At 36.9% G+C, this 13142-nt stretch overlaps 1 protein-coding gene across 1 annotated transcript in view; it reads right to left on the bottom strand.

Annotated features, from left to right (window-relative positions):
* Positions 1 to 3229: 3229 nt before the first annotated feature.
* EMC2 (ER membrane protein complex subunit 2) overlaps positions 3230 to 13142 on the bottom strand; it is a 46118-nt gene continuing 36205 nt past the window's right edge. The window contains exons 10-11 of the mRNA XM_068933131.1: positions 12499 to 12603; positions 3230 to 6316 (exon numbers count right to left, since the gene is read on the bottom strand). Of these exons, the coding sequence (XP_068789232.1) occupies positions 6230 to 6316; positions 12499 to 12603 (192 nt within the window). The 3' untranslated portion in view covers positions 3230 to 6229. The remainder of the gene's footprint in view (positions 6317 to 12498; positions 12604 to 13142) is intronic.

The following is a 13142-nucleotide window of genomic DNA, read 5'->3' as shown; positions in this document are numbered from 1 at the left end:
GCGCGTTTAAGTTTTTCAGAATTTTCATTTTCCCTTTAAATCTTCCAAATGTATTTCCAGCTTACAATAAAACTAGCTAAACAAATAACGCTCAAGCAAATCCAATAATAAACTGTTCAGTGAGAAAAAAAAAGTAGAAATAATTAAAAGGACACAGCGTCTATTGACTTTCAATAGACCTATTAATAATTCTTCATGGTTTTCATTCTTGATTTTAAGTTAAACAGAACAAACTGTAAAAGTTGTCCAGGGAAAGGAGATACTGTTCCACTGGGTAGTTTTCTTATGCTGCTGCCCACATCGTGATCTATCCACACTCACATGATTTCCAAAGTCTAAACTGAAACAAACATTCTCAGACTGCTAGTGACAGCTTGGAGTGTCGTATCTGTACTTAATGGAACAAAACACACAAACCAACTTGTAGACACACCACTGCGTCAAGCTCAATTACCTAAATAAACAGAAGCAATGGTTAATTTTGCTTGCTGCTGCCTTTTTTTAAAACAGCCTCGGTGTTGATTTTTTGCAGTCTTTTCCCCGGAGGACTGCATCTGCCTGGTTTAAAGTATCATTTCCAAACACGACGTCCAAAAACTAAAAGCTTGCTATAGAAAATCTGTATAAATTTGGGAAAATTACTCGGGGGGGAGGAGGGGGAGGGAAATTAGCTTCAATCCTAAGAGGAACCTTATTCAAGGAAGCACTGTCGACAGGGCAAGCTGAGCTTCTGCTGCCCATGCAGGAAGGTCATGACCTGCAGTGACGGACACCCGTCAATACCATGACACCAGGGAGCACTCACTTCGATTACGCCTCTCGCCGTTGGTAGCCCTGAGGCAGATGCCTACGTGTTAGCCAAACGGCACGACAAACCCTAACATCAGCAAGGTCACACTGACAACTTGTTAAAATACATAGGGGTGAGGAGAACAATATTTTTGGGCTGCAATTTTTCTTTTTTAACACAGCCTTATGCCTCTTATTATTTACACAATGCATACTGGGTCATCTTCTACAGGGAAGAGAACAATTGGACTGACGCTGACCCAGGCTGACTGAGGCTGAAAACGTGGCTCTTCTTTCGCTACCGCTTTGAGCTTGGTTAACAGGCCTCCCATCTGGAAATGTTTTCCCTAGCTTTTTCACTCCATGCCTCTTGTATACTTGTATTATAACATGTTTTAATAAAAACTTATTACACAAACATAAACACGCACAAAGGAAGTCCCAGTGGATGAGAGACCTAAACGACAACCACTGCGATACCATGAATAACAGATCTTTCCACATGTTTGCACGTCATTCTGCATGGATAAAATCCACTCTCTCACATTCCTTCTCCAGCACCCACAAATGAACAAAGTGGCCTGCAGATGTGCAACAGGGCAGGTCTGTGGGCTGACGTCCTGTCAATCCAAGGCAAAAGTTTATACTCTGACCTTCAGGTGTGCACTGGTAATTGAGTGAAGTTAAGAAGGTGCAAAACCTTCACAGATGCACAATCAGTCCAGCAAATTGATCCCCATGCACCCTTATCCCTGCACACAGCCCCACCGAAACCAGCAGGGCTCCACATGGGCAGAGATCTGCCTGCAAGTATCCCACTGCGAAGGCCGGTAGGGAGCAAAACACAAAGGATATAGAGGAGGCCGGGGCAGGGGGCAGAGCGCCTGCAGGCAGACTCACGCCTATGCAGGACCCCTACTGCCTAGCCTATGCAGGACCCTGCAGGACCTGCCTAGCTGCTGCAGGCGCTGGACCAGTGCCAGTCAGATCTTATTTGGCCCTTTTATGGTGGAAATACTGCCTGAATACCAGCAACGCTCACCCATGGGAGCCTAACGGCAGATCAATGGCATTTTTTGTAGGACTTGCCATAGAAAGGCCCTCTATCTACAGGCCTTAAGCACTGCTCTGCAGCCTTTCTTCATACTAGAGAGGCATGAAAAGGATCACACTGCTTTTCACAGCAGAGGATTTCCTCTTAACAGAGCAGAATAAGCTTACCTACGAAGTGCACCGATAAAGGTTTCCCATTTCGTACCCAGCAACTTTCGTATCCAACTTTCTTTACCACATGTTTTTTTCTGCTGTAAGAGGCAAGCAGATTAATGACATTTCTGAAAACTAGTCTCTGGGTTAAATCCAGCTTCCAGCTGGTGCCTATCAAGAGGCTACAGATCTCTAAGGATGCAGAGTCATTCCAGATAAGACTAATGACTAATTCCAAGCACTTTACTCTCCATGTAGATTCAAATACCTGTAGTTAAGCAATAGTTGCTCCTAAAATTCTCTTCAGGCACTGAATAATGCAAGTAATAAGCAGTGTTTCCAGGTGTATTCAGTTTTGTCAGTATTCTAGACAAAAATAGATAAAGAAACCAGTATCACAGAACTACTCTAATACTCCTCCGGTCTGATGCCAACCTAAGTGAGGCTAGAACTGCCCTCCCCATGAATACCAGGGTAAGTACACATTGCATAGCACTGTTTACCTGGAATCTATATGTTTAGATTTTAATAGACTGCTGGTTTTACAGCTGAATATATAGAAGCTCCCGAGTTACAAGAAGAAGAGTTATTATTGCAAACCTGCCTATATCTATAGTTGGTGTTCTTGGAAGATGAGGGTGCAAGTAACAAGAAGCTAACAAATTCATGCCAGTAAGTCAAGTTTAATTTGCTTTCCTTTTCCCCTCCCTTCTAAAGCTGGCTGATGAACAAGTTCCACTGTAAATGCAGTGACTAGCAAACGCGAATGCCATCACAAATAGAGCGCTGCCAAGAGGAAGTCCTCCGTTGACTAATAACAGAGTTTCCAATAGCAACTGCAAGATATTCTGGGCACTGAACTGAAGAGATTTAGGGATATATTCTAAACAAGATGTACTCTTTACGAGTAGAGAGTATGAATTGTATAACTTTTGGACAAAAGATTTTTCAAAACTCATCAGTAACTTGTTTTATAAAGGTGGAATCAGAGATTTTGCTGGCTCTTCAATGACCTTCACTTCAACAGATGATACCAAACCTTCCCTATCAACCCTGTTATCCAATCACAGCTGCTCAGAATAGGTGCAAGTCATTGCTACACAGTTTGGCATTGCAAAGGTCTCAGATCTTTGCTGTCAATTGAAACAATATGAAATCAGTCTATTATTGAAAGAGGAGGCTGCATGCTTGATAGCTATTTTTACGTAGCATTTGTCACTATCAGAGCACAACACAGAATGTAATCAAGTTTATTTGTTAAATAAACAACCCTCTTGCAAGCCTATCCTTTAATCCAAGACAACATCAGCAATATATTACAAATCATTTAGTAAAATTTAAAAATTCAATTTTACAAAAAATGTATTATACCTCAGCTTCTCTTCTGTACTCTTTGCTTGCTGAGATAGCAGGGCATTTCAGTTATTTCTTCTGCAGACACAAGACTTCAAGTTTTTTTCATTTGAAAAGAGAAAAAAAAAACCTCGATTCCCACTGAGGAATTCAACAGATCATTCAAAAACTGCCCATGCACTTTCACAGGAGTAATTCATTTTACCTCTTAAGTAACATTTGTCAGAAATATTTTGTTAGGTCAATTCATAAGCTCAATAGTGCTAAACAGTAGTTTTCAAAAAAATATTAAGCAATAACAAAAAGTCTGGTGGTTCTAAGCGGGCAATGAGATGAAATTTGTCATCAAATCACTGCAATCAACAAACAGAACAAATTTACAGAGAAACAAATAATCAAAATGCACAAGTCTGACATTTAAATTCCTTGTTTTGTCAAAATTTGCCTCTGAATAAAAAAACATCATATGTGGCACTCAAGAAGCAGAGCTGCCTGCTGTATAAGAGTACTGCACTGCTAATTTATGAATGCCTTGCAGGTAAAACATTATACACCTCAGCTGCATAATTGAAGTTCATTATATAACTGATTAAATACAATGTGGGAGAGTTTTCATTGTTACAAACTACACACAACAAAATGTTCAAGCAGTGTGACGAGCTTTCTATAAATCAACCTGACACTTCTGTCTCTTTACTTCACTGACTATCATAAATTTAACTCTATGAGGTGAAACTTTCCGATATGCATCTTCTACCATACTACAGACTCAGGGGTCAACCTACGTTGGCCTTTCTGCGCTTGCTATAGTAGCCAAACTAGGCTACTACTTCCAGTAAAACACAGCAGATATGTGCTTCCTAAAGGTAAATTTAGGAGGCAGAGAGAATATTCTACCGTACAGAATGAAGTTGGATTACTGAACTGCTCTTTAATCTGAGTAATTTTAGCCTACAGTAGAGCTTTCCACTATTTTGTTTTCAGAATAAGACCAAGTTATTTGAGATGTAGATAAAAGAAAAACAAGACGAATGAAGATTTACAACTCTAGATGGCACACTCATACAATAAAAGGCCGTAAATCTGAACGGAAATACACATATTCACTTATGAGATTACCTGTTTTTCCACCTGAAATATAAATCATCTATCTGCAAATAGTGTTTTGAGGCCAATTTGTGAAGCAGTGAATATAACAAAGGATCTGCAATATCTCCCCAGTTTAGAATTGGGTGATTTAACATCATTTTTTTATATATATTTATATAAAACTTAACAGTTCTCTATTTCAGCAGTACTGAATTAATTCACTTTAAGATTCTACACAGAATTCATTCTCATGGCATGGCACCCATCCTCTCACAGCATCACACTCACTGCTGGTGACAACCTATTTCACAACGGGAATGAGATCTTATGTTTCCTGAAGGTACTGTTTCGTGCAACCACCAGCTATACACATTTTCAAGCTTTAAACCCATAGGGGAAGTTTCTGTTGCGGCTTTGCTTTTAGCAAGAGCACAGCTTTGTTTTATTACATCAGATCTGGGGTCACAAAAAGGACATCTTAATGCATAGCCTTTAACCTGCCCCTTTACATAGAGTAGGAAGTATAAAATTTGAAACTCAATTATTCTGGATGGTGATAACAATCAAAATGACAGTGCAATATTTTTATTAGAATTTGTCAAGAGTGTTTTGCTGTTATGTACTCTAACTGAAGCTGCAATAAAAAAAACCATAGCTGCACAACTGAATTGTCAAGAGTATGCATATGAACAACAGTCAAAGCAATGAGAACTGCAAAAATCCATGAATTTGAGTGTCTGATAAATTATTCAAATACATAAACAAGTTCCTAAAAGACAAACATGGTATGGGTTTACAGGGCGCTAGATACTTCATGCTCATGGCTGCACGCACACTTTTATCCTCCAGTAAGCACAATGTAGTAGAATGAACTGCCTCAAGCTTACTCTGCAAGGACATTCAGTTACCGTGGAGAAACTAACACGCCATAGCTTACACTACAGTGAGGCGGTAGCCAGGCTTTAGGTACAAAATTAGCACAGACCAGCATGCAGCCCTGTTTTCAAATGGTCTTTAAACTCTTGATGTGAAACATATGTACAACAAAGGGCAGGCAGAAGGAATAAAAAGTGCGTGTATATATATATATATATACACACACACACACAGATTGGAGAACTAAGTGGACATGCAAGCCTTTGCCCACAAAAGCCACAGAAAGGAATGTCTTTGGCCTTAAGCCAGTACAAAAGCCCCACTGGAGCAAAGTATACTAATAGGCTTTCTCCATTTCTGTAATACCAGATAACAATACCTTATTGAAACTATTAACTTTTTTCTCTAATAAAGTAAATTCATGCACAATAATTACATCCTGTTGTATGGTAACTATTGGCCAGAAAGTATATACCTGTGTATTTAAGAGTTAAGTGCACTACAAGCAAGATAAAGTTTTCCATCGTACAGTATTCATCAACATATATAAATTTGTAACTTTGACTGGCAGACCCAATAAATCACTGTAATTTTTTTAAAATCATTTAACAGGTTTATTTCTACAAATTATGACTTAAAAGCAAGTAATGTACATACAAAATCTAAAGAGACTGATGTGCAACACATTTAATTACTTAAGTTGTCTTCCTAGGATAAGTTATTCATCTCAGTGGGTATTCAGCATAGTTCTCATAGCAGCAATAAACAGGCATTTTTCTTTTCATAGAAACATTTTAGGTAACCATATCAATCAATACAAAATTAATTTTTAACAGCACTACAGTAACTTAACCCATAGGTCATTAAGGTTGATCATGGAGTTGGAAAATTTAATATTGCATCTCTTTGTGCCAATCTAAGATTGAGTGATTTGCAGGGTCTCCAACATGTCTTCCACTGCCTTCAGGGAGTATTTAGTCTCTTTCTTACAGCGGCCTGCAAACTTTAAAAAAAAAAAAAAAAAAAGAAAAAAGCATTGGTCGTATATCAGAAATTCTACAGCAGAAAGACTCTAAAAAGCATTAACTACTATAATTTCAAAAGTAGTCTCTTTAATGCTTCACTAAGACTTATCATTTTCACTAGAACGCAAGCTATACCAACCTTCTTCTAATAAGTCATGAAAAAATTTAACAAAACATAATTCCTTAATTTCACTCATTTGCTCTGAACTGAACTTTTAAGACTAATAAATATACTGCTTTGAAATTTAACATTTATCTAAATACACAAAAAATCTTAGTGCTGCTTTGTTTGCGCTGTGACTTATAACATGAATTTTATTTCAAATTTGAATTTTTGATGTGATTTACATTAGATTATATTCGTAATTTAAATAGTGGCAAGACTTGGAGCTGGTATAAAGGCTAATTAGATTCTATTTTTGTTACAGCAAGAGAGAGAAGAATGAGCTACTTATCAAAACATCTATAATACAAAGCAGTCATCATACAATTACATTTCATGGTTCGATGTAACTGTGAGTAATGACCTTTTATTTGATTGTAATCTATTACAACTGCAGTTTCAGAGTGTTTGAGATAAAGCTTATGTTGATAACAAAGGAAGATATAGCTTGGTAAATACTACTTTTCAACGATATAGCTTTAGATTCGCTATAGTACAGGCTGCCAAGGTTGGGAGAGGAGGGAGAAGATGTGTAGGAGCTGTTGACTACCCCACGCTGATCGGAAAAGGAGTTTTCTAACTGTACTGACAATTCTTATCACTCATCAGCCATGATTAACACAGTAGATTTACGGACTTCGCTGGTGCTTTAGTCAAATGAAACTCAACCATTTTTAATGCACCTGCATTAAAACGATTCTGCATTTTGGGCTGGGGGGTTTGGTAAAGAAATTACAGAAGCAGAAACTATAACTTGCCATTAGTAAAATAGCCTAGTCTCTATCTACATGTTAATATATCTAAACACTCAATAAATTTTTCAATTTAATGTTTTTTTATTTCAAATACCACTGCTGTCTTGCACAGTTAGTCCTTGATTTACAAGGTGTCCCTTCTCTCTTGTAATTAACTTAATTTAGCAAACTCTTCATGACCTGTTAAGAAAGATTAAGTGATCAGACCCAGGTAATATCACACCAGCAACAAGCTGCAGGACCTGTTAACCTGCTTTTGACCCCCCGGCTAAAATCTAACATTGGGATTCCCAATCAGTACCTAGCTCTTAAAGGAACAGTTTTGGTACAGCAAATGAATGCCATTTCAAATTAAATACTTAGGAAAAAAACGCTGTTACAATGACAACACTTTATAATTAAAGGACATACTGAAAACACCGCATTTTCTAATTTCGTATTTCCACAAGATGAATGACCGTCCCATGGTCTGACTCTAGTAGCAAGTATAAATCTACTCTTTGTTGTGCAGCTTTCATAATGACCTGCAATAACCAACATTACAGGAAAAACAGATTTCTGAATACTGTCCCAGCTGATAGAAGTAACTTTTGCTTGGATTTGAATTTCATACAATATTCTCTTTTTCTTCACGCTAAACAAGAGTAGTCCTAAGTAGATAGTTTGGGAGGCTTTCACAAAAACAGACAAACAAACAGCCTCTCCCCGCAAAACTGATTGAAAAAAATTGTTTCAAACGAGCATTTCCGAGACTTTCAATAAAAAAATCACAGAAGTGTGAATATTCGGTGGTCAGAAAGCTGTATGGCAAGATTCCCAGCAAGCATGCAGAGGAAGGTTTCAAGGTAAAAATAATTTTACTTATTTTTACTTCGCCTTCGGGACCCTGAAAGCAAAGCTGACATAAGACATTAGTTTAAGAATGGTACTTGTTAGTTTCAAGAGTGGCTGCCTTAATGATACTGACGTGTACTTTAGGCTGAACAAATAAAACCAAACTCCGCGTCATAACAAACAGAAGTAAACTTGGAAATCTAATCACTTCAAATTTGCCTTGACGAACAATTATTTTGTCTATTCTGCCATTACGCTGCAATTTGACTGATTGAGCCGGAATCCATTTCTTAAAATCATGATTTAATTTTCTTTTTCCCAAATGGTTTGTAACAAAATCACCTTTCTAACCATAAATAACATGAGGACTGCTAACGCAGAAGAATTTAGCAGTGTACCCAAGAAGCATGTATCTGGAAAATTACTATGACCAGGATCACATTAAAGACTTTCGTGAGCGTTAATCAAACTTGCCTGCCTCTGCTGAAGCACTTCTACCAGAGGACATGCTAAACCAATTATCTAACTGAAGAGCCCTAGGTAGCCATATTTTGTTTCGATGTTAACGTAACTGTGTGACTCATGTCTACAGTTAGAACGGCTATACGTTTCTTCACAGAATCTGCACTGATAGAATACTCTGAGTTTCCCAGTGATAAAATAATGCAAAACTAAGCTTAACCTTATAACAATTCTTTCAATAATTAGTACTTCTATAATGTCTTTCAAATGAAAGTTTAAATTTTTATTTTATTCTTTTTTACCCAACCAATTAAATTTAAGCAGCCTGGAGAATAATGACCTTTTTTAAGCGCCTGTATTAGGAGCCAGGAATTCAAGCTCCAAGTAGCAACCTTAGATACAAAACCTTTCTGTCTTCCTTCATAAGTTTACATTTCTCCTCGATTAGGCACAGACGAGAAGTAGTAATCAGCAGCGATGGTTACATACTTAACATCAGAATAAGAGTATTAACCAGATGGAGCAAATATCTGTACTTTTCAAAAAATTATTTAATTCAGCTGTTCTTTATCACTACATGTTTCTTTAAAGGAACTACTCCACAGTCCAACAGGCTTCTATAAAAGTAAAGTAGTTTTTTTACACTTAAAGATTATCGTCATTTAAAAAAACTAACCAATCAAACAAAAAGTTCCTTACATTTCAAACAGGAATGCATAGGAAAGGCAAAACTCAAGTGCCAAAGCACACCACTTGAATGAGAGAATAAACAGAAAGAAAGAGACCAGTAAAAACACCTCAGGTAAACTGTATGAAAAATAAAAATGCAACTACAGCTAGTCCTGAATTTGAAAAATAAAGGATATTTTCCAAAATTATCGAGCAAACTGGTGGTAATTCTAAGTTCAAAATCCAGATTGAGAATGAGGAAAGATCTCCTTGCAAGACAATTGCTCAAGAGCAATTTTTCCCTATTAATAACTTCATTTTTAAAAGTCAGAAATTCATGTAATTTGACCGGGCAACCAAGACAGGATTGCAAATACATCTTGTTTTGTAGTCATGTCCTAGAGAGTAAATTGCATTTAAGAGTATCAGAAGGTCCAACTAATAAAACAAGTCAATGACAAACTCAACAAGCTCTTAAGGGTCTCGTTTAACTTTACAAAGAGCTTTGGATAATGCAAGGAAAGTGAGAAGGATTTATAGCGATAATGTAAGTATCCAGCTTAAAACCTGCTGGACAATCCTCCTTTAACGGAAGAAGGCCACGAGGGCCTCCACTGACACAAGTGACCGAGGTTTCATCCTTAGGTCCAAAAGATGACGATTTCCAACTGCTCAACACTCTACAGGAGCAAACAAATCAACAGTGACTCATAGGGGAAACTGCCACCTACTACATCACCAAACACCATTTGCTGTAACAGTTGGATGTTGTAAGTGTCTGATGTAAACACCGGAGTGGCCAAACCCTTCCGCAGTCCTGTCAGAGTAACAAGCTCAGCAGGGCTGGGCTGGGGGTTGTCCAGTCCAGCTGCAGTCACTAGAGCTTCTTGTGGTACTTTTCTGAAGGGGAAGGGTTGTTCGCGCCAGTTGCTCGCCAAATTCTAGTCTGAGCACTTACACTTTCTGCATAGCTAAATTCCCCTGACGGTTCCAGTCAGATATGGTATGCGTCACTTTATGTCCGAAACAGCTAAAAAAGACCTGCTGAAGTATGCAATGTATCACAAAAGTATGAAGTCACAAAGAAGTTATGACATTTGTTTTAAATATACGTTAGTTGTGCTAACGTGATCTGTTCTGGTAAGCATCAACCAAAAATGCTTAACGCAGGTTCCAAAGTAACTTCACAGAAACAATGGAAGCACACTTTTCAGTTCAAAAAAAAAAAAAAAAAAAAAAAAAAACCTCCCCAAAATACAAGTCATATTTTCTTAGAGATTTCATTTTCCTCAGAGAGTGCCGTTAACAGAAAGTCACATGAAAAAAGGAAAAAAGGCAAACTTATATGCCTGTGAGTCAGTAAGTTCAAACTATCATAACTAAACTTTAATGAAACTTTCATCATATTTGGAACCTGGAGATACAAATTTCTAGATATTAATCTTGGTACACCATCAATCCACAGCCAATACTGATTTTATATTCCCATCCTGATGCGTCTTGAAGGGGGCTGTTTCCCACAAGTGTTAATGGGTCTTTCTGCTGGTCTTTGAACTGGAGACCTTATAACACTCAAAAACATTTTTAAAGCCTCTCTAAATCTAAGCATTTCATTTCATTAAGGTGTAAAACATGTTAATAGTAGTTTCTTCTCAAATTCACACATTTTAATACCTATCTTGTTCTATCAGTGGTAAATTTACTGTGTGTTCTGCTCTTCAAGTTGTTTTGATAAATCCTGCAGTACTTGGCTTTTCCATCAACTTTGTGCTTACAGGAATATCAGACATACGGAAGTAAAAGAAATCCTGCTTATTTGTGTGGAATTGGATACAAAAGTCATACTAAACAGTAAGGTATGTGTGACCTTACTATAATGAACAAGTTAGATAAATTATTAACAAAAAGTAGGGAGTCAATTATTAACAAAAAGTAGGGAGTCAATTATTAACAAAAAGTAGGGAGTCAATTATTAACAAAAAGTAGGGAGTCAATTAAACAGCAAAACAGAAAAAGAAACTTTCAGGCTTGCAAGGATAAAGTGCTTAATTATGTCCTCAGGGATACAATATACTTCCTACAAAACCGTTTCTAACGAGATAATCTCCACTGTACAGTATAGTCAAATTACATGGCTAATCAAGGAAAATAGAAACTACTTCAAATTTGCAAGGCATCGAAAACACTTGTTGGCCAAAAGAAGCTGCACTCTTGTCAATTAACTGACAAACAGTACATTAAGAAAACTGTGCTGTTCATAAAGGAAAAATCTAATTTAATTCCATAATAGATGACAATGATCAAAAAGCCATTTGCTAGTATTTAGCTTTGAAATAGCAGCAGTAAAAATAAATAAAAAAATATTTGGTTCTGATACTGAAATATTAAGAGATAAAAGAGCATTACATAACTGTAAGTGTAAACTCTTTGCATTTAATACCAACATATTTGCTCATAAACAGAGTTCTGGGGAGAACTGGACAGTCTGTTGTTGATGTTTGACCTTACCGATACATACACTTTGACCGCTAGACTATTAAAAATAGCGGTAATGGAGTCAAACTGACATACTAAGTGCAGGATGCAAGGACAGAACCTATGAGTTAAAATCTGTTTTCTATTCATAGTTAGGTGAAGCAAGTTTAGTGGTTCATGTATAGCTTTTCAGATCGTTGAAAAGACTCCTATTGACTTTAGTAAGCTGTGAGTGTGGCCTACAAAGTCTACATTTTCACAATTTTACAGGAATTTTTCAAATGAAATTACGCAGAACCAGCATCAGTCACAGCTCCTAAAGTAATTAAGAACACTGTTAAGTGTGCTTTTAAAAGATGAGAACGAAACTGAAGGAAACTAAATTCTAGAATTTTCATTTGTTTTCTAGTAAATAGTATAAGTAGATGACCAAGTCATGCTAAGAATTAAGATATACAAAGTTTTATTAAAATACTTAGATAGCTATAGACTTGAATCTTGGAAGTCAGCATTATACTACATTGTACACTCAGAAGTCATTTTATGTTAATACAAAAAAAGTATTCAAAGCTAATGAGTAGATAATACAAACTGATAACTGTAAAATATCAACTTTACTTGTATTAATTTATTAAGACTTTCAAGAAAGTGAAGAGAAGTAGAACACATACAATCCAAGCAAATAATGCTGACTTATGTTAACTGTCATATCTAACTTTCTAAATAGCAGTTGATAAAAATGCAGAAAAGAAGAGAGCATGTAAAGGGTACCGAAGGTATCTGAACGCAATTACGTACTAACCTGGTACGCTCTGTTTATTTGGTTAGCTGCCCAACTGGCATATTTCATATTATCTTTTTTCATTTTTGCACTTGCTTTTGGGTTGGAGGCAATATGACTGGCAGACTAGAAAAACAAAAAGAAAAACAGTACAGCAGTAAAATATATATGCGGAAGTAAACAGATGGACATCTCTGCTTTTGGAGCTGCAGGCTCAGTGATACGGGGGGGAAAAAAAAACCCATGTGATTGGTAAACAGTATCCAATTGAGAAGTAGCTAAACAATTGTTTGTTCTAATTAAAACTAAACTAGACTTAGGTTCAGTTGTGTACTGAGTTAGGGACAGAAGCTGGACATAATCAGCTTCTCCCAAAGTAAAAAGTATAAATCAGTTTTTCCAATTCATTATCACAGAAGATATACAAAACATTACTGTGCAGCCCAGATTCCCATTAACAACATAACATTTTTCCATATGACATCAGATATCAAGTTTTAAAGGCAGATGAGACCTTATACTAAGTTCCCTCAGCAGATATGGCTGGAAGCCTCTACAGAGCATTTACCAGGGATATGGACCTTCTCCACGGACTACAAGTACCTGGCATGTCTGTTAAGTACAAAAGTAGCAGCCACAGTAAGAACAGATCTTAAACCTTGGAA

Source organism: Struthio camelus, chromosome 2, assembly GCF_040807025.1.
Source record: "Struthio camelus isolate bStrCam1 chromosome 2, bStrCam1.hap1, whole genome shotgun sequence".
Classification (NCBI taxonomy): domain Eukaryota; kingdom Metazoa; phylum Chordata; class Aves; order Struthioniformes; family Struthionidae; genus Struthio; species Struthio camelus.
The sequence above is the reverse complement of the archived record's forward strand: the minus strand, read 5'-3'. Positions and strand labels throughout refer to the sequence as shown.